The following is a 23,048-nucleotide window of genomic DNA, read 5'->3' on the forward strand; positions in this document are numbered from 1 at the left end:
ACAGTATAAGTGTATGAATTTTATGAAGTATGAATTTTAAAGTGCACATTTTAAACTGCAAATAACCATGCAATTATACACAGTACACACACATATATCATGTAGACACAAACTTTTATTTTGGATGCGATTAATCGAGATTAATCTTTTCCCAGCCCTAATAATTTGATAACTCTGTGAATATGAAAATATACAAACACTGAGATTGTGTTTTTTTTTTTCTAATTGCAGTTTCACCAACAGATGTCGCCCTTGGCCGAACCTCTTGAAAATGACCGCATGCCATAGTACAACAACGAAAAATCTTTATCTAAGCGGGTCTAATTTGGCAAAATCACATCACGTTCAGTTGCAGGGTTTTTCTAAAGTTCAGACTGAGGCAGATAGACATTGTATTGAAGCGAAGAAATTACAATAGGGAACGTTCTGCACTAATAGCTATATGCACACGTGACACATCTGTAACGTACCGTACGGGGAAAATTTGCTTTATTGTCATTCAAATATGACGATGAGGACCCCAACGATTGGCATTCCTTTCCTTCTCAAACAAACTGCATCTTTTTTAGCTCAAGTTTCACAATTTCCCCGGACCCCGTTAAAATAAAAGACTCAACATGCAGGGCTAAAAGCCCCGGATCTTTTGCACTACTAGCGACGCGGACGCGCCGACGCCCCTGGACATGCATACTACACGCAAGGGCTACAAAACAAACTTTTTATTTAAAACATTGTCTTACCTGCAAGCGACGCGCGAGCATCATCCCGCTGTCTCTTCTTTTTTTTTCCGCCCCCGACTCTTGGTGCCTTTTCGAGGCCATGTCTGAGGTCGGTGTCTGCCAAATTTGACATTTTTTGAGGCATAATCGAACAGACCACTGGGAGGTGGGGAAGGGGGGCACCAGAGGGAGACTGGCACAGAGATTCACCTTTTTCTCGACTAATTTGGTCTAGGCCTATATTACTTTTGTATTGCTTTTGTATATTAACATGCTTTTAGAAATATTTTATTTGTTATTTATACTAGTAGCCTATTGTGATGATTTTTTTCATGACCCAGATTTTTTGGTGCCCCCCCAAGCACTTCGTGCCCTACGCGCAGTGCGTGATGTGCGTGTGCGGAGCGCCGGCCCTGTCCACACCTCAGACTGTTAACACTTAAACCCACTGTTTTAAAGGCAGGGGAGGGGCAGTTTTGACAGCTTTGATGAGAATGAGCTGTCTGAAGCATGACGTCTTCTGTTATAATGGACAACACTCTGAAAACACCCAGCTTTATGCAAGTAGGTACCATATCGCTTTATGCGGCTTGTTAAGGAAAGGTGTGCTATTTCTTTTTCAAGCAGATTAACTTATTTTTTTCACCTATTAAATAAAAAATAAAATAAAAAAGATGGGGGGAAAAATCAAATAGACTGATGGCTTTCCATAGACTAAATGAGGGATGTGTGAAAATGTAAAAGCCCCTATTAAAATTGTTTATGTGTAAAATGAATCCAAGATAAATCATGTTAGATCTTTTTACAATGTGATATTGAAAATAACCATAACAGACAAAAGAAAGAAAAAAAGAAAGAAAGAAAGAAAGAAAGAAAGAAAGAAAGAAAGAAAGAAAGAAAGAAAAAGAAAGAAAAAGAAAGCAAAAAAAAAAAAAAAAAAGAAAAGAAAGAAAGGAAAAACAAGAAAGAAAGAAAGAAAAAGGAAAGAAAGAAAAAGAAAGAAAAGAAAAGAAGAAAGAAAGAAAGAAAGAAAAAACACCATGCCATGTCTGCCTCTACTGGAACAAACCCATTTGACCATCAAAGTTGGTTCTCACCTGCAATCTGGTCATTTAATTTTATCTAGTAATTCATATAGCCCTTTGTTGGTGTCATCTTGCAGTGCATTTTTAGCAGTGTTCTTATACTGGATTCCTTTGTGATAAAATAATGTTATAAAAGTGCCACAGAGTCTACACTCTCTGAGAAATTCTTGTGTTCTTATTAAAAATATTAATAATCTATAGAGCAAGAATATCTTACTATCTGGCAAACTCTTACTATAAGGCATCTTACAGCTGTGTTGTTCAACCTAAATGTCACGTCATGAGCAGTGTGACCAGTTTAACAGAACACTGGTTTGGTTGAGAGAAAATGATCACTAGCTGATACAAAATTCTTCTAGGAGAAGAGCAAACTTAGCCATGTTCACACCATCCACGAGGAACTCAAATCCACCAGGTAATCACTGGTTTATGCACATATTTTAATTTTTTATATTATGGGTCAAAATGTTTTCATTTTAAAGGATTTGGAAATTACTAAATTCTGTGTATTATCAGCCAACAGGTTAAAACATGTATTGCTACTGGCATGTTTTCTTTGTACATTATCCTGGCTGGTAAGTCCTTAAGAATATTGATATACACTTAAAGACAGACTTTAAAATAATCATTAAATAAGAAAAATTATTTCTCAAGAAAACCATGGATTTTTGTGTGCGATATTTATTCTTGTGAAGTTGTCTAAATGCATTTTGGTGGACTTGTTTTGAAAGTATTGAATTTATTAATATAATTCAGTTAATTAGATTTACAAATGATCAGCTGATATATATATATATATATATATATATATATATATATATATATATATATATATATATATATTATATATATATATATATATATATATATATATATCAAGCAGTTAATAGGATAAACACGGCTGTTGATGAATTGCAGGTGAGTAAATTCTTCCATCCCGACTCCGCGTTCCAATTCAATGCCTTAATATAATATTTTGATTTAATTTATAAAGACTTATCTTTATTCCTGTATATCAGTGTATGATCTCATAAAAGATAAATTAAAAACCCATGATTTAGTGAGAGCAAATTATCTGTAATGAGCTGCTGATCGTACGCGGGACGGGTTAATTTATATTTTTTATGTTTGATAATACTTTTGTTGGTTACTTTCAGTGTTACAGCCATGGCGATGTTGTGATTTCAGTACAGGACAAATCTTTCACATTCTATCTCAAATATTATTGTTTATAGAGACGCATTATGAAATACTGTTTAGGGTATAAACAGAGGATTTTTTACATGTGAGTTTTCTGAGATGGATCATTGTGTCTTCTACTGTTCCTTTTCCAAAACTCTTGAAACATTTTTTTATGGTTTTTAATTTTCCATTGATTGATTGATTGATTGGTTTATGTGTGAAGTCATTATCATTTTACTAAAATGCATTTTTAAATAATGTCAAATAATACAAAAATCTATTTTCTTTTTCAAATGGCCGTTTTTTTTTTTTGCATCTTTCTATTCATTAGAAAGTCCTGATAAACACACCTCCATACCTCACTACGCGTCACGTCTATTTTTAACTGACAACACATCAAAGGGTTAGGTCCGGCGCTGGCTATAGGCAGAGCAGGCGATTGCCTTTTGATATTTTCCACGTGACGTCACACATTCTCACACTCTGCTCCACTGACCGCCAGTTATTTTTTACTCAGTTTGCATTAAGTAGTAATGTAGTAAAACGCAGATATTAAAAGGTGAAATTCACTGATTATGTATATTTTGTACAGGCAAGCATATGAACCCAGAATATAAACAGAATGTTCAAAGTTTCACGTTAAATGTTTCCAACAGAATACCATTAGAAGGAAAACACTGAACCATTAAGCGGATTGCGTTCATATTGCGTTCTGCTTGCAGATGTAAACTGTGCATCATTAATTTAGTGATTACTGAATTTGCTATTTTAAATATTAATGTGTTAAATATATTAAGGCACTTTAAGTGCTTTTACAACGTTTGTCGCACTGTTTAATGATTGAAATTTTGCCGCGGGTGCTAAACATGGATTGCAAATGTCCAAAACTGGCATTTTGTTCACATACATTTGTTTTATTCTTCTGAGAGGTGATCTAAATATTTGCGGCTGTGGAACAGATGGGAAATTGATAGTTTTGTGCTGCAGGTCTTCCAGCCGATCACGTGACTGAAAGCTATCAAAAGGGGCTCGTGCTTTGAGTAGGGGCCTCCATAACCGTAGCATCACTCAGTGGTCGGCAACAGGCAATAATATCTGGCCCGCGATTATTTTGATAGCGGCTGGTTCTGAAATAGATCTGTCATCACAGCAACTGTTACTCACAATCAGAGTACGTGAGACGAGCGGAGCGCGGAGTGGAGCGGTGTGATTTTGACTGGAGAAAGGAGCGGCGGAGCGTCGTGGTTTTCATTCGCTCCCAGAGCGCTTCACCACCGCTCCATCATGAGTACAATTCATGCCAACAGCCCGTAATATAACTGCATATTTAAGAAGAATTCACAAGGTAAACATTTAGCTAGCTTGGGTCACTCAAATCAGAAAGAATGTGCAGATGACGGCAATGGACATGGGTTATTTCTCAAGCAATTTGTTTGTTCCTTCTATAATGAATATTTTCAACTGAAAGTACTACAGTGTCCAATGACGCATCAATCAGCTGCTGCGAACTGTGCGTTGCAAACGGCTAAATAGACATGCTATGAAATACAGCTCCTAATGCAGGTGTGTGAGTTGTCGTCATCTACTTTAGAGTGACTGCAATGTATTCTAAAAATAAACGTGTTCTGTCGATCAGCGTCATTTCTGTAAAGATCATTCACCGCTTTATTACGAGTTTTAAAAAGCGCGAGCGCCGTTGACGCGCCCAGAATCGACGCTTTGAATTTGCGCGTAGTGAATGACCTCGCGTCGGGAGCTGACTATCAAAATAGCTACAAAAGTAGAAGCAGATAAGTTTGTATTCAAAGTTAAAAACCTACACACTTGAATTTTTTTTTTTTTAATGTTTCAAATAAAGGATCTCAGATGTGGGTATATTCTAAATTCTGCTGATGATAGCTACTACATTATCTACGGCTCTAAAATAACGCGTATAATTTAAATTTCAGCTAACTCGAAAATAACATTTTTTCTGCTTAGTAGTCTTTACCTTCCACTTGTTGTGTGTGTTTATATATACACATACACACACACACACACACACACACACACACACACACAAACTAACACATATATATATATATATATATATATATATATATATATATATATATATATATATATATATATATATATATATATATATTAATAATATGACAATATCTGTAGTCAATGTTGAGTAAATTGGAGGGGGAAATCCTGCCCATACCCAGCTAGGGAAAAAAAAAAATTATAAAAGCACTTGTCTACTTATCTAGCACTTTCTACTGAAGTGGTATTCTGGAACTGTGAATAAATTGAATAAAACAGCAAAATAATAACAACTACAATAACATCTTCATCAAACAAAAAAGAGATTACCTTAGATAAAGTTTGATTAATATGTACAATGTTACCAGTCAAAAGTTTGGACCCATTACTATTTTTTATGTTTTTGAGATAAATTTCTTATGCTCATCAAGCCTGCATTCTTTTGATATAAAATACAGAGAAAATAAATAAATAAACAGTAATAATCAGCAAGGATGTGTTAAACAACTTCTTAATAATCAACAAATCCTGAAACAAGTATCACATTTTATAAAATAAACATTAAGCACTGTTTCTAACATTGATAATAAATCAACATATTAGAATGATTTATGCATGATCATGTGACACTGGAGGCTGGAGTAATGGCTAATGAAAATTCAGCTTTGATCACAGAAATATACTTTAAAGTATAGTAAAGGGTGGGGGGGGGGCTCCAACATGAATTTTACCTAGGGCCTTTTAATGTTTAGAACCGGCCCTGGGTTAGTTCATCAAAAAAAGAAAATTAGCTTGTGCTTTACTCACCCTCGAGGCATCCTAGATGTATATGACTTTCTTCTTTCAGACGAATCCAGTCTGAAGCGTGCAGATCCATAATAAAAAACATGCCTCACACGCTCCAGGGGCTGAATAAAGGTCTCCTTTATTGAATCCATGCATTTTTGTAAGAAAAATATCCATATTTCAAATGTAATAAACACTTTTTCTCTCACTTCCGTTATCTGTCATACACGGAAGCCATTCCGGCGGATGACGTAGTACGTCGGCGTTGCGTGATTAGTGACGAACAAAGAGAGAGAACAAAACAAAACAAAATGCCAGTCATGAATTAGAAGTACAAACTGAGGATTTGCAAAGAAAAACGTAGGAGGATTTTGATATAAACTCAGACTGGGTTTCCTTTGCTAAAGTAAGGAAACTTTGCTTCCTTTGCTCCTATAAACAAACTCGCGAGACTAGAATATCTCAAGAGGCGCACGCGCTGCGCATACGTGCGGAACGGATCCGGGTATGACAGATAATGGAAGTGAGATAAAAGTGTTTATTACTTTTGAAATATGGATATTTTTCTTACAAAAACACATGGGTTCACTACAGGGGGTTTTATTCACCCCCTGGAGCCGTGTGAGGCACGTTTATTATGGATGCACGTGCTTTATTTGATGACTTGTGAACTGTTTAACTGCAACACCCACTGACTGCAGTGATAGAGTTTGGAATAGCCAGGACAATTTTTAATATAACTCCAACTGGATTCATCTGAAAGAAGAAAGTCATATACACCTAGGTTGCCTCGATGGTGAGTAAAACACAATCTAATTTTTATTTTTGAGTGAACTAACCCTTTAAAGAAAAAAAGAAAACAAAAATAATGACTTCATTCAATATTTATTACTCTTAACAATGGTGGGGCGCCACTGCAGACAGGATGAGGAGGAGAAGAATTCTTGAATAAAGTCATTATTTTAGTTTTCTTTGCACACAAAAAGTATTCTTGTAGCTTCATAACATTTTGTTTGAATCACAGATGTCACATGTCAGATGTCACATTTCATCCATGTCCTTGCTACGTTTCTGGACCTGGGAATATTTCAGTTACATTGCTGTCTATGCAGGGTCAGAGAGTTCTCAGATTTAATTAAAAAATATCTTAATTTGTGTTCCAAAGATGAATGAAGGTCTTATGGGTTTGGAACTACATGAGGGTGAGTAATTAATGACTGAATGTTCATTTTTGGGTGAATTAACAGGAGAGTTAACTATTAGGCTGCGTGTGGGAAATGAATGAGCACAAGATGAGACCACTAATCTGTTAATAGACTAAGCATATTAATTTTGATTATATTTATTAGATGCATAATTGTATATGTATTTTAAATGTATTTAAATTTGAAAGTAAAATAAATTATAATATGTTATAACAATCTGTGTGACCCTGTCATTGCCTTTCTTTGATGAAGTTCCAGGGCATTCCCAATGAGCAATTATTTTCAGCAAAGTCCACTTCAATGGATATCCCATTCTTAGAGAGTAGAGAGCAGTGAACACTGCGTGGGGACCCTGTCAATCAGTTATTTTTAAACACACCTTACACAGATACTTGTGTAATGCAGTCAGCTGTTTGTAGCTATGATTGTTTACAAAGCTATGATTGTAGCTATGATTGTTCACATGTCCGTGTCATTGCAAGTTAATGTTAAAGGGAACATACATCCACAGTTTATCACAATCTCATTTTAATAGAGTAGTACTGCATTTTCAAAGAGTCTTTAGTTTTTATCATATTTATAAAAGAAAGGTACAGCTTTACAGTTCTCTCCGAAAACTGTCGAGCTCCTGGAGGAGTGCTGTGGGTGGAGCTAATGAGTCACTTGTGTGCCGATTGTCAACAAAACACAGAAATTTGAACAGTTTTACTTACCAGTTATATGAAAAGGTTATAGAATATCCATGTTAAATTGTTCTGAAACAGTTCACAGTAAGCAGGTGAATTGGTAATAGGTCAAGGTACCATGTTTGGGTATAAATATGAGTACCTCAGTCTTTGCAAGCAAAGCTGGAACATGGCTCATCATTTTGTGCCAAATTTCATGAGAGAAGTGTCAAAAAAAAAAAAAAAAAAAAAAAAAATATATATATATATATATATATATATATATATATAATATATATATATATATATATATTCACATGTCGCAATGCAAAGAATTTAGGTCTTTCACCAACTACCATACATAATATTGTTAAAAGAGTCAGGGTATCCAGAGAAATCACAGTACATGTAGTGCAAGGCAGGAAACCTCAGTTGAATGTGCTTGACCTTTGAGCCCTCAGATGGCATTGCATAAGAAACCGTCATGCTGCAGTGTTAAATATAGCCACATGGGCTCAGGAGTACTTCAGAAAACTGCTGTCACTAAACACACTCTGCTACTGCATTTAGAAATGCAACTAGAATACTCCAAGTTACTCAAGGAGAAAGCTATAGATCAAATCTATGCAGCGATGCTGCTGCGTTCTCCGGGCCAGAGCTCATTTCAGATAGTCAAAAAGACAGTGAAAATGTGAGCTGTACTCAGATGAGTCCACATTTCAACTTGTTTCCGGGAAAAATGGATTTGGAGTTCTGAGTCCCCAAGACCAAAAGGACCATCCAGACCTTCATTAGCGAAAGAAGCAAAAGCAAATGTCTGTCATGGTATGGGGTTGCAGGAGAGAAAACAGCATGGGTGACTGGCATAGGTAGGTACTTTTGACATGGTTGTATATATTGGGATTGTACAGAGATATATCCTGCCATCAAGATGATGTCTTTCATGGAAAGGCCATGGTTGTTAAATCAAGACGATGCCAGATCTCATTCTGCATGTGCTACAACAGCGTGGTTTTGTAGACTCAGAGTGAATGTGTTAGACTTGCCTACCTGCAGTCCAGATCTGTCTCCAATTGAAAATGTATGACCAGTCATGAAAAGGAGTATCAAACAATGATCACAGACTGCTGAGCTTGTGAAGTCTTGTATCAAGCGAGACTGGTGTAAGTTATTAAATTTAAGTTAAATTATATTCGGACTCTATTTTACTATTTAACCTGAATCCATTTTATTATGACCTCAAATTTAGGTTGAAATGCTAATTAGTTGTTTGTTCATTTCTAATAATTATTATTATTCTGACATTTGATTATTTTATTTTGCTCTTTAATCATATTGAATCCCATTAATCTTATTCCTATAACACTTTGAGTCTTGTACCGGTTGGTATATGGATCTCATTCACAAACTTGTCAGTCTTGGTCATTAGACAGAGGTGACTGACTAATATTCTGGATGGCTCGTGCAATACTTAGCTCATTCTAGAATACTTTAATTTAGTCCCCATAGATCTGTACACACTTAATTAAGGTAAGACTATTTCTAACCCGAGGTCATGAACAATTGACCAACTTCTTCTAAGTAACTTTATATAATCATGCCATGATTTCTCACGTTCATTTAGTTAGAATAATTTTACAATAATCAGAGGTTGAGGCTGACCCAAATTTTGGTCAACAACACACTGTTGTTCTAAACAGAAAAACCAAATAGCCTCCACAGTCTAATTATACATAACTGTGATATTGCTCCCACTGCTCATGTGATATCGCTTATCAAAATTATATAAATATGAGACTCAAACTCATACAAAAAACTCAGACTACATTTTTGCCACAATATCTTTTTAGGGCATAACTGCATTTATGGAGTTGCTGCCCTGCATCCTATTTGTCAAAAGTCAACTGTATGAAACGTAAGATGACTTACAGGTCTTTTTTGCATAACTATGTTAAAGCGTTAAACTGACAGCCTATATATAAAATAAAAAGGTTATGTTATGTTTGTTTGTAGGGCTGCACAATTTAGCCAAACCGTTCACGCTCATATATCAAATTATATAAACAATATGTTATTATATTATAATGTAACGTTATGACGATGACGATGATTTTATTATTATTAATAATGAAAAATATAGAAAAAAATAGTACTATTGCAATTACGGTACATCATTTCACTATAGTGTATTAAAAAATAAATAAAACAGGTCGCCCCTGCATGCCGATGTCAGCCACCGTGTGCGTGTTTACTGCTTGGGGAAATCTCACAGGAAATCTGTGCCCACTGAGACATGAGTGCTTGTGAGAAAATGAGTCTTGCCTCTCTGCGCTTGCAGATCGCTTTCTTTTCAGATAGCAATTCCACCCCTCGCACCCTCCCAGGGCAGAGGATCACAGTGCTTGGAGGCGAGTGAGCTCCTTTCTCTCTCCACACAGAGAGGCTTCCCTCATTGTCTTCACCCAGCCTGACCAGCGTCCCTCTGCCAGCGCGAGTGATATGGTCTCGTTTTGGTGGGAGGGATAATTAGCTGCTGGATGACAGCATGTCATTAGCAACCTCGCATGCGGAGGAGCTGTCGGGCTCACTTGCCGACCCCGCCCCCTGCTGTCGTCCGAGCCCAGTGATGTTAAGCCCGGGATGGACGACAAATTACTCTGTGTCCTCTCGAAAGCCGTCGAGGAGCTGGGATTGGAGTGGTCTCCACCGGAGGAGCCTCCTACAGCCATCTGGTGATGTGTTTATTGCGAACTCTGGGCCCGTTCAAGCTCCCAAGCAGCCATCCGCTGTTATAGTGGGCAAAATAAAACACAAACATTTTCAAAGAGCAAAATTCCTCTTCTATTTCTCACGAGTCCCATGTACTCCCCTTGCAGCGAACAGTCACTTGAACCAATCCAACATTCTGATCCTCTGGCCCATGAGGGAAGAGGCAATGACAGATACCAAGTCCTGAGTCTCCAGCTTTGTGGCATCAACAGATACAGCCATGTTCTGAGCCTCCAGCCAGCAAGGAAAGAGATAATCTACGTTCAGACTTCATTTAGAGTCTCCGTCCAGCGAGACAAGAACAGATGCAGCACGTTCTGAGTCTCCATCCTATAGAGACAAAGCGGATTGACTAAATTCTAAATCTCTAGCCCAGAGAGGCAGAGGACACACAGACATTGCAACAAGGTTAAGATCCGGCAAGCAAACCTTCACTCCAAGGTACCTTTGCTTGCGTGTTCCAGGCTAAGGACCTTCTGCACCTACTCCGGGGCCACATCTGCATGTTCCAGATTTTAGGACCCTTTGGTGCTCCAGGAGATCATCATCCTCCAGCACTTTGTGCTGTCGAAACGGATTCCTCCTCCTTTCCCCACTGCATTGTTACCAGTGGATGAAGTCACCGCCACCAGACTGCTCGCTCAACCACAGAGAATGTAAATATCACTTATCCAAACCTCTTCCAGAGACCTTGGCATTGTTGTATATTATCAGTATATCTTATATCTAATTTACATTAGTATATAATACATAGCTGATTGCAGTTAATTTCAAATAATATTTCAGGTATTTGGTTGATGCATAATAAGGTTCTTCACCTTACTTGTTTCAGAGTAGTGACAGTTTATCTTTGCAGATAATGTAGCTCTGACATAGGAACAGCCAACATAATCACTTGCATTTTATGCATCTTATGCACTTTATTCCTTTTTCATTCATGGTATTCATTTAGTAGTTGATGATTACTTGTCTATCTTTTGTTAATAAAATTTATTTTATTACACTCGTGTCTTCCTTGTGTTGATAATGCAGTGAAGGTTCTACAAGTTAGATATCCCACCAATCTTTCTTATGTTATGTACTCATAACCCCACCTTAAGTGACTCGTGATCCAAAATCATAATGTCATCTGTGATGTGAGTACCCATCACTACACTATTTAGCCTTTCTAGGTTGGCAAAAGCAAATTCACTACAACAGAGTTTGACTCAACCCAAATGAGAGCAGTGGTCACAACAGAGGATGTTCTGGCCATACAGCAGCTAGCGTCTCCAATGCTACAGTTGGGCTTGCTTAATATGCGCCCCCTTCAGTGCTGGCTGAAACCAAGGGTTCCATCCTATGCGTGGCATCATGGATGCCAGCTAGTCAGGGTAGACCAGGCCTGTGTAACAGCCCTGACACTTTGGAAGGAATGTTCAGTGGATGGAACAGGCTGTCCCCCTGGTAATGGTTTGCAGGAAAAAGGTGGTTTCAACAGATGCTTCCAACACGGGTTGGAGAGCTCTGTGTGAAGGAAAACCTTTCGGCTATTGGTCGAAGGCAGAGGAAGGTCTTCACATCAACTGCCTGGAAATGGTGGCGGTATGTCAGGCCTGTCAAACCTTTCTGCCAGACCTGAGAGGACACAACGTTCTGGTCCGCTCGGACAGCATGACTGTGGTGTCCAACATAAATTGCCAGGTAGGGCTTTCCTCGAGGTGCCTCTTTGTGCTAGTAGACCACCTCCTGGAATTCCGGGCAAACTGAACTAAGGAGTGGACATGTTGTCATGGAGCAAATTCCCCTAAGAAGAGTGGATGTTCCATCCGCAGATAGTTCAGAAAATTTAGGAGGTCTTTGGCAAGTCAAAAGTGGACCTCATTGCCTCAAAAGACAATTCTCATTGCCCAATCTATTATTCTAAGGACAAGGACGAGTTGGCTCACGACTGGCCCCTTCTCCTTCTTTATGCTTTCCCCCGATCGGCCTGATCACACAGGTAGTCAAGCGAATCAGGGAACAAGAACGCAAGGTTCTCCTGGTGGACCCGCTCTGGAGAAACCAACATTGGTTATCAGAGATATCACAGCTGCTCATAGCAGCCCTGTGGCCCATTCCTTTCACGCACGATCTCCTTTCTCAGGCGAACAAGATGATATGGCACCGCCAGCACGACCTGTGGGCTCTGCACCTGCAGACGGGAGCCTGCAAACTTCCTAGAGTGTGTTCTAAACTCATATCTCGGGCTAGAGCCCCATCTACAAGACGTATCTATGCCCTCAAGCGGTCTGTGTTCTCCGCCTGGTGCTTAACCCGCAGCGAGGACCCTTCTGTCTGTGACGTATCAGTGATATTGTCTTTCTTGCAAGAGCTGCTGGATAAGGGGAACTCCCCATCCATGCTCAAGATCTATGTAGCAGCTATAGCGGCTTCCCATGCCCCTATAGCGGGCCAATCGGTGGGCAGAAACAACATAGTTGTCCATTTTCTGAGGGGGCCAGGAGGCTGAATCCGCCCGTTCCCCTCATTGTCCCTGCGTGGGAACTGCTTACTGTTCTCAGGGCCCTGAAGGGCTCTCTCTTTGAGCCGCTGAATTCCGTTTACTTTCGGTCCCTGTTGTTGAAAACCGCTCTGCTACTAGCATTCGCATCGGTAAAATGAATGGGAGACTTACAGGCACTCTCTTTGAGCCCTACCTGCCTGGAGTCCGGGCCTGGTGACTCTAAAGTCGTCCTGAAACTGAGGCATGGTTATATACCCAAGGTGCTCTCTGCTCCATTTAGGGCACAGATCATTACACTTTCTGCAATTCCTCCCTCAGAAGTGGAGAAGGACCTTGATTTGTATTTGGTGTGGAGCTTGATTGGTAGTTGTATTATTTCGGGTTCCACCCCATTTAGGCAGTCAGAACAGCTCTTTGTTTGTTTCGGTGGCCACGCTAGAGGGCATCCGTTCACGAAGCAGAGACTCTCTAAGTAGATAGTTGACACTGTTATGCCGGGACACACCAAGCCGACTTCAAATAACTAGTTGTGACGAAAGCCGACGGTGTTGTCGCCTCGCGTCGGCAGCATCAGACCAAAAAACTGTGCTGGAAAACACTGCACAGACTACAGCCGACGGCAAACTAACACGTGCGTTCAGCGCATGCATGAGAGGAATGAGCTGTTCATATCAGCAGCTATTAATAGTATATATTAATCATCCAAAAGGAGAAACCGAAACAAAGATATACGAGATAAACGCAGATATTCGAAATGTAAACAAAGCAGCGCTTGCTTACCATTTTGAATATCAGTAACGTTGATATTTTTGATTTAATCATTTTAAGCGGCTCATGTTGTTATGAAAACATTCGCATATTAGAATGATTGGGAAAGCTCACGTAACATTTAAACAGCCTTCTGTTTGTACCACCTTCATTCACATGCTTGTTTTCATCACTTTTGCTTTAATTCTCGGCACTGACTCATTTGCTAAACTGATCATCCAATCAGAGCTCTCACTCTTGCCGACGGCCCCGACGACAATTATACAAGTTGAATCGGGCAAACTGTCGGCATATGAGCCTGACGAGAGCTGACGAGTGGAACACACCAAACAAACTAGCCTGACCGTCGCCCGCCTTTGGCCCAATGATGGCAAACGGCCGATTGTCGCTTGCTGTGTCCCAGGCTCTAGTCTACTCTTCCCTTGACCTACAATGTCCCATTGGTGTACGAGTCCACTCAACCAGAGGCATTCTTCCTGGGCGTGGACTAGCAGCATGTCCATCGTGGAAATTTGGGCGGCGGCTGGTTAGGCCTCGCTATCTACATTTGCTAGGTTTTATAACCTGGATGTCCCTGCCTTGCAGGCTAGGGTTCTTTCTGCATACCCTTACCAAAAAGTAGTATACTTCAAGTTTACTTTATTAAGTATACTTAAGTATAGTTCAAGTATATTTAGACTTTTTGTAAGTATAAGTCAAGTATACTTAAATGTCATTTTAAGTATATTTCTGAGAAGTACATAAAGCCAATTTCTGAGAAGTACATAAAAAGTAAACTAAAAGCATACTTTCCTATTTTTAGTTTAAAAGAAGTATACTAATAGCACACTTGAATAAACTTATTTTTCGTAAGGGTAGTGGACATGCACATGCTTACACAGTACCGCTTCTGAGCAGGAGTTTGGCTGTAACATGCTCAAACCCATCGAGTAATTTACTTGTGCACTCTCGGCCCGTGGGGTGCCGAGGCTGTGCGAGTCTTCTGGAATGATCACTCAGGCCGGGCATGATCTCTGTGAGCTTAGCCCGTTCGCTTGGGAAGTGTTTACTATTCTTGTCCCTTTTGGTCCTGAGGTAAGGCAGAGTTACACATATAGTTGTTCTTCTGCCATAGCACGGCGTGATTGTACTGGTTCCCATAGCCTCTTAGCAGATGCAGTACAAGTGAAGTGTCGATAGGGAACGTACTCTGTTACTAATGTAACCTTGGTTCCCTGAGATACACGAACAAGTACTGTGTTTCTAGATGTGATATGTAGTTGCACGACTCAGTCGTAGCTTCAGTCAAATTAACCTGAATCCTATGGTGAAGCACCCACTTATATAGCCAGATGGCAGGCTTCATGGCCATAGGTTTGTGCAGCACCGCTGCTGAGCCATTGGTTCATTTTTCCCATACCAATGGCCGTGCAGTTGCACTGTGTTATTGAAAAAAGGCTTCAGTTCAGGAGAAAAAATGACTTTTTCCCATAGCGTCTTAGCAGATGCAATACTCGTTCCCGTATCTCAGGGAACCAAGGTTACATTAGTAACCAAGTACGTTTTCAATCTTTTTTTATGTAGCTGGCTTTAAGACAAACATGATTGCATCATGTTAAACTGACTTGAAATGGTTACTTTTTGGCCTAATGTTTTCACTAAAAAAATAAAAATAAAAAAATAAAAAATAAAAAACCTTTCAATCAAGTACCTCAAAACACGTTTTACACTTCCCATCATGTTTGCACAGTGCTGGATATGGGGAGAGAAAATGTTGAAATAAAGTGAATGTAAATGAGAATTAATGACTAACCTATTATGTTGGCATATTAAAATATTTTCTGTTATGTTGGTGTTTTCTGGGCGAGTTACCATTGTGGTAAAGTGTGGAGCATGTGGTTGTACCCATGGGCCCTGTTTGAAATTGTGTAAATAGCACAAATAAATAAATAAATATAACAAAAATGCTATTTAAAAAATGATTTAAAGGATGGGCGATATCACTTATTTTTTGGCGATACAATACAGACACTTTTAAAGGCCAGTATTGTCGATATCAATATGATACTTCTAAACTAAACTTCTAAATTATGAAATTTATTAAGTTACTAAGAGTAAAATGGGTAATGATACCCACTTAACTTTATATTTGAAACACATTTTAACATTTAATAGACCTTTATTGCAACATATTGGCTTATATTTTTAGTTTATACATGGTTAGAGAGGTTTACTTGTTGTGGTAACTATGGAAATCTAGAAATACTAGTTGAACTATGGTCATTTTGGTAAAGCCATGGTTAATTTTCAAAAAGGACTGCCAGTGACAGGCTGTTGCATGCATGCCTTTTTATTCTGTATGATTTATATTACAAATTTTTTCAACTGCTTACACACAAAATCTTTACTTGTCACACAATTTCTGAAACCTGACACTCAAACACCAGATCCACACACCAAATCTGCAAAACCATATGCCAATTCTCGGCCTTTGACTCAGTTTTTAATTTTGCAAAACACAACACACAATTATCTATGTAACACACAAAAATCTAACAGGAATTGGTATTGTGGCAAAGGTATTTGCAAATGTTTGCTTTTGAGATTGTTTGGATTTTTTGAATGCAGTGCTTCATTTCACAAGAGATGTGAGGAATTTTTTAATTTTTTGTGTACAATTCTTGGATTTGTGTGTAGCATTTTGAAGGCAAAGTTTTGAAAATGTGTGTAAGCAGTTGAAAAAAACTAAAATTACAGAATAGAACATGATCAGTATGATCTTTTAATGTTCAATTAAAATAAATGTAATACCACAAATTCTGTAGGATACAATAAATAACTCAAACCTATATGTTTTTCTGTCCTCTGATAAGCATTGTTCTGGGCTACCGTTCCCAAAAGCATCAATGCTTTCTTATGATACTTTTGGGAAATGCAGCCTTATTTAAATGCACTGTCAGAGGTGAGTGAATGCTCTATTGATTGGTTGAGTCTTGCAACATTTACGTGTGTTCAGATGTGCAGAAACAGTCTTATCCTACACAATTATTTGCTAACATAGGTTATTATTCAATGCTTCAGTTATTCAATGCTTATTTTATTTTTATTTTGTTTTTTAAATAAAATCATTGGTAAACAAAACACACTTCAGTATCGATATTTTTTATTTGAATATTGATACTTTCGATGCTCGCATCAGTATCGATATAACGATACTTCAGGATCGATACGCTCATCCTTATTTTTTTAAATTTGTAGGTTTTCAGGTACAAAAACCGAATAATCAAATGTAAAACAGCATTGCAAGGACTTCACTGAATAAAATAAATATAGATTAATTCTTGTTAAAACTGCAAAAGTAATTCAGTCAAGAGCAGTGAGTGGTTTTCTCTCTCTTTTTTTTTTTTTGGATTAACACTGAGGACACTGATAGCAGCTAGCAAATCAGGCACGGCCACTTTAAGACAAAATGCATAGATCCAATATAGTGATACATATATGATTTCTTTCTCAACTGTTTATGTTCACTTAAGACATAACTTATAGTACAGGACACTCGCCAAGACGAATATTTCAACAATTTTGTGTGTATTTGTCTGTTCAAGGTCAAGAAGATGCAAATCTTAGTTCGGTGTTCACGAACTGTGAGACGCAACTCTGTGTGTGTGCCCTGTGCACATAGAACACAGCATGCGGGTGCTGAATCAAGCTTTTTTGTATCTTTCTGTGCTTGAATAAATTGTCAAGGTGTATTTGTTCATTCATATGCAAGAAAACAAGAAAAGAGAACTCAGTTGCACACTGTCTGGGACCCGGTTCTCTGTGTGCGCACTGAACACAGCACGCGAGTACTCTTAAAGGATTAGTCAAGTCAAGTCACCTTTATTTATATAGTGCTTTAAACAAAATAGATTGTGTCAAAGCAACTGAACAACATTAATTAGGAAAACAGTGTGTCAATAATGCAAAATGACAGTTAAAGGCAGTTCATCATTGAATTCAGTGATGTCATCATGCAGCTCAGTTCAGTTTAAATAGTATCTGTGCAATCATTTGCAATCAAGTCAATGATATCGTGGTAAATGAAGTGTCCCCAACTAAGCAAGCCAGAGGCGACAGCGTCAAGGAACCAAAACTCCATCGGTGACAGAATGGAGAAAAAACCTTGGGAGAAACCAGGCTCAGTCGGGGGGCCAGTTCTCCTCTAGCCAGACGAAACCAGCAGTTCAATTCAAGGCTGCCGCAAAGTCAGATTGTGCAGAGGACTCAACTGGTTCTTGTGGTCTTGTGCCGGTGGTCATCTGAGACAAGGTCTTTACGGGGATCTGTATCTGGGGCTCATCTAGTTGTCCTGGTCTCCGCTGACATTCAGGGCTGTAGAGGTCCTTTCTAGGGGCTGATCCACCATCTGGGCTGGATACGTACTGGATCCAAGTGACTGCAGTGACCATCTGACCTGGATACAGACTGGTGGCTACGGTGACCTCAGAATAAGAGAGAAACAGACTAATATTAGCGTAGATGCCATTCTTCTAACGATGTAGCAAGTACATCAGGTAATATGGGAAGTGTTCCCGGTTCCAGTTTACCTAATTAATGCAGCCTAAAAATCCTTTAACGGATTTGGATATTAGAAGCGTAGTAGTGTGTTTTGTGTAAGCCAGGTTAAAAAGATGGGTCTTTAATCTAGATTTAAACTGCAAGAGTGTGTCTGCCTCCTCAACAATGTTAGGTAGGTTATTCCAGAGTTTAGGTGCTAAATAGGAAAAGTTTTGAGAACGCAGCGGACATGGAGGACTATAATGTAACAAGAGCTTGTTAAAATACTGAGGTGCTAAACCATTCAGGGCTTTATAAGTAATAAGCAAGATTTTAAAATCTATACAATGTTTAATAGTTCATTTTCAAATTAAAATTTCCTGATAATTTACTCACCCTCATGTCATCCAAGATGATTATGTCTTTCTTTCTTCAGTCGAAAAGAAATTAAGGTTTTTGATGAAAACATTTCAGGATTATTCTCCTTATAGTGGACTTCAACAGCTACCAAATGGTTGAAGGTCAAAATTACAGTTTCAGTGCAGCTTCAAAGGGCTCACACGATACCAGACGATGTATAACGGTCTTATCTAGCAGAACAATCGGTCATTTTCAAAAAAAAACCTATATGCTTTATAAACAGAGATGCTCACCTTGCACTGCTCTGCGATGCGCATCCACGACTTCATGTAATACGTAATAATGTTGAAAAGGTCATGCATGACGTAGGCGGAAGTCAAACGCTGTTTCCAAAAAAATTTGAACATACAATTGAACATACAACACCTTTTGAATGCTTCTCCTTCTCCACATTTGTAAACACTGACTGAGTCGGTACTTCCGCCTATGTCAAATGTGACATTTTCAACGTAATTACATATTACGTGAAGTCATGGACACAAATCGCAGAGCAGTGCAGTGTAACACTAATGAGCGGATGGTATTCAACCATCTGTTTCATATTAATGAATCCTGACTCTCTAACACATTCTGCACTCAGAGACAAGAACTTAAAAAAGATAAGGACTTTTGTTTTACAACATCCTCCAACATAACTCCCCACTCGGGCGCAGCAATGTCGGCAACATCCTGGCGTGGGTGACAGTTATTACACCTTCGAGACAGTCCAGAGATACTCTCGTGAGCCTCAAAGGAAAGACAAACACCCGCCTTTTTGACTCACGGCACGACGACATTCCACAACACAGACACACACACACACACACACACGTGCATTTCTGGCTCGCACATGAACCTTTTTGATAAAACTACCTCTAAATGTATTAAATGTATCTCTTTATGTGCTTAGATGTCTTCACGTGGTATAGTGGAATAGATATAATGTTTACTGTGTGTTTAATCAAACTTTATATGCATGTAGTTAGGAACAATCCTGTATCTCTGTATCCCTGACTCGCAAAGTTATAGTTTATGGTGTCTGTATGATCGTAAAATCCCGACTGTGACGAATCTCAATGGCAAATTACAAAAAGATGCATTGTTTCAGAAGAACAATCTTTCTGAGGAAAAATGTATAATTTTGTCATCGCCATAAATTAGACCAGTGGGCGGAAATCAGCAGACAATGAAGATTTTTCCCGCCTCAGTTTCTCACACTTCATTGGTTCATACGGTGATATAGGTGTAAACCTACCTTTCCATAAAAACAAAGGAAAACCCTTGTTCTTGGCATTCCGCCAGAGAAAGAGGGGGTTCTCAGCTCCGCGATCGGACTTTTCAAGAAGTCTCTCCGTTTGTGCTTCTTTACTTTTTCGTTTTATCTTAGTTTTTCTTTATTGTCTTCTGATATTTGACTTCGTTCAATTGTCCTCACGAGCCAAACGAACTTAAGTCTAATCATCTTTTGGCAAAGTTTACATGCGCGTTAACCATCGAGCTCGCACATAACGCAGAAGCTACAACAACGGACAATTTGAGCTCAGCTACACACAAGAGCCAGATCAAAGCAAGTACTTTCTTATATCGCAACTTAAAATTGCTGTTTAAGGTTGTCTAGGCTATCCCATTTTTGTGAAATTGTCCAATGACTTGGGGTCTCTCGCAAAGTTAACTGTTTGAAAATTGTCACTCTGAGATCTGCCTTCACTATTTCTCTCTCTCACTCTTTATCTCCCTCTCTATCTCATTACTATTCTCGTTCGATTATCTTGTTTAAATTGTACTGTTTGTTTTGCTATATACTCATATTTACTCTGTGTGAATTGTAGTTATGTACTTTTTAGTCCGCTTTTATTAAATACAATAATTTTCTTGAATTTAACTGTTTTTTTGTTTTTTTGGTTATTGGTATCTGAGTCGTTGTGTTGTGTGATATAGGTTTTGTTTTTTTTTTATATGAATTAATTTTCAGTAATCTTAGTAGTACAGACACTATTGTTTTTCCTGATCAGAAGATTAATATTTCTTGGAGTTTGTAAGAAGGGTGTTTTTTTTATTGATCTTTGATAAGGAAGTCTAGCATCCAGTTCGCGGGACGAACAGATCGTCTAGATAACTTACATTAATTCTAGTAAAGATTACCTTTAAATGATTAAATATTCCCTCTTTGGGTAATTTAATATTTGTAAGCAATAAGCACATCATATTCATGGACTCATGAATATTCACTTCATTTGAGTTAATTATTCCCCAGAAAGTGATTGTTGCTACAGCAGGGTGCGCATTTCTGTTTATAAAGCATATACTGTCAGACTCTGTTCCATGTTTTGTGTGTTCCTGCTTCCTGATTGTGTTCATTTATCCCAGGTGTTCCTGGTCCTCCCTTTATCTTGTCATGTTTAAATAGTGTTCCTTGTTTTCAGTTCGGCGTCCGTTATTGTTTGCGTCTACAAGTGCTACGTGTGTTTTCCTGTTTCCATTGGATTGATTAAAGACGGAATAGGACATTGCCTCTCCTCGTTCCGTGCTCCTCACAGCAGCACCCCGTGACATATACATTATTAATTTATTTATTTATTTTAAATGACTGATCAGTTTGCTAGATAAGACCCTTATTCCTCATCTGGTATCGTGTAGGGCCCTCTGAAGCTGCACTGAAACTGTAATTTTGACCTTCAACAATTTGGTAGCCGTTGAAGTTCACTATAAGGAGAATAATCTTGGAATGTTTTCATCAAAAACCTTAAAGACGTAAACATTTTGGATGTAAATTATCAGGAAATTTTAATTTGAAAGTGAACTAATCCTTTAAGCTCTTTCGCATCTAATTGTGCTTACATGCTTTAAAATCTCTTGAATGTTTAAAATGGAAAGGCTTAAAGGGTTAGCTCACCTAAAAATGAAAATTAGCCCATGTTTTACTCACCCTCAAGGCATCCTAGGTATATATGACTTTCTTCTTTAAGAATCCAATTGGAGTTACATGAAGAGAAATTCCTTTCTCTTCCAAGCCTTATAATGGCAGTAGGCAGGGTTTTTTTTTTTCTTTTCTTTTTTTTTCAACAGTCCGAAAGTAGTCAAAGGCCTCCTGACAACAACCTGAGAAACTTTTCTCTCACTTCCGCTAACTGTCATATGCAAAAGCCATTCCAGGTGGATTGTTATTGCATACTGTTTTATAATATACTACAATACTGAGGTCAAGGTCAAACTTTATTAAGATCCCTTGTGGGCAATTTGCATGCAGCTAAAATCAGAAGTACAACAGACCCATACAATACATTCCAAAACATAAATACATAAAAATATACAAGTAAAATACAGTAAATTTCCCTAACATATTTCTTAAGGACCATTTAACAGCCGAATTGCATAGGGAACAAACAAATATTTAGGGCCCGAGCACCAGTGGTGCGAGGACCCTCTTGGAATTGCTCCGTTTATTATTATTCTTCCGCTTCTTCTTCTCCGAAATGATTCACATTTTTGAGGGCCTAAACATGCTTTAAAACTCAATAAACTTTGCACACCCATCAGAACTGGCGAAAATTTACATCTGATATTTGTTTGAGCAGCACCTGGGGCAAAATGGCTCAATAGCGCCACCTGTTAAATTTCAACGGAGTGCACCTCGAGCTACATTTCACGTACATGCATGAAAATCAGTACATATGTGTAACACACCATTACCTACAAAAAAGTCTCTTTGGACAAAATCCAAAACCCAACAGGAAGTAAGTTATTTTTAATTTCCTGTACGATTTTTGTGCAGTTTTTGCCATTTCCATTCCCCGTACTATGATGAACTCCTCCTACAGTTTTAATCGGATTATCTTCAAATTTGGTGAGGGTCATCATAAGACCTTTGTTACGTTAAATTGCGAAGATTGGGGTGTGTCCCTGGCGGCCTGACAAAGTTTGATGTTTCGCAGTGAAACAGGAAGTCGCTGTAACTCAGGCAAGCAATGTCCGATCTGCCCCAAACTTCACACGTGTGATAGGTGTTCTGTCCTGAACAAACACCCATGACCAAATTCAGTTATAGTCATAGCGCCACCTGCTGGTAACAGAAAATGACATGGTTGACACTGTCATGGACTCCTAGGAACATATTAAAAAGTGTCAACAAGTGCTAAATACAACATGCTAGAAACATACTTAAACATGCTAGTAGCGCTTAGCTAAGTGTTAAAGCATGCTACTAATGCAGTGAAAAAGGAAGTTGCTGTAACTCAGGCTAGCAATGTCCGATCTGCCCCAAACTTCACACATTTGACAAGAGCCCTGTCCTGAACACATCAACATGCCCGTATTCGGTTATAGTCATAGCGCCACCTTCTGGCAACAGGAAGTGTCATGTGTAACATTGTTATGGACTGCTTGCAAAATAATAAAAAGCATCAACAAGTGTTAAATAGGCTGGCAAAATTCTAGAA

At 38.5% G+C, this 23,048-nt stretch overlaps 1 protein-coding gene across 1 annotated transcript in view; it reads left to right on the plus strand.

The window, feature by feature from the left end:
* Positions 1–1,981: 1,981 nt before the first annotated feature.
* The window catches only part of LOC109046389 (NXPE family member 3-like), a 36,152-nt gene continuing 15,085 nt past the window's right edge, over positions 1,982–23,048 (plus strand). Inside the window, exons 1-2 of the mRNA XM_042752156.1 lie at positions 1,982–2,219; positions 2,321–2,379. Of these exons, the coding sequence (XP_042608090.1) occupies positions 2,183–2,219; positions 2,321–2,379 (96 nt within the window). The 5' untranslated portion in view covers positions 1,982–2,182. The remainder of the gene's footprint in view (positions 2,220–2,320; positions 2,380–23,048) is intronic.

This window comes from Cyprinus carpio, chromosome B24 (assembly GCF_018340385.1).
Source record: "Cyprinus carpio isolate SPL01 chromosome B24, ASM1834038v1, whole genome shotgun sequence".
NCBI lineage: Eukaryota > Metazoa > Chordata > Actinopteri > Cypriniformes > Cyprinidae > Cyprinus > Cyprinus carpio.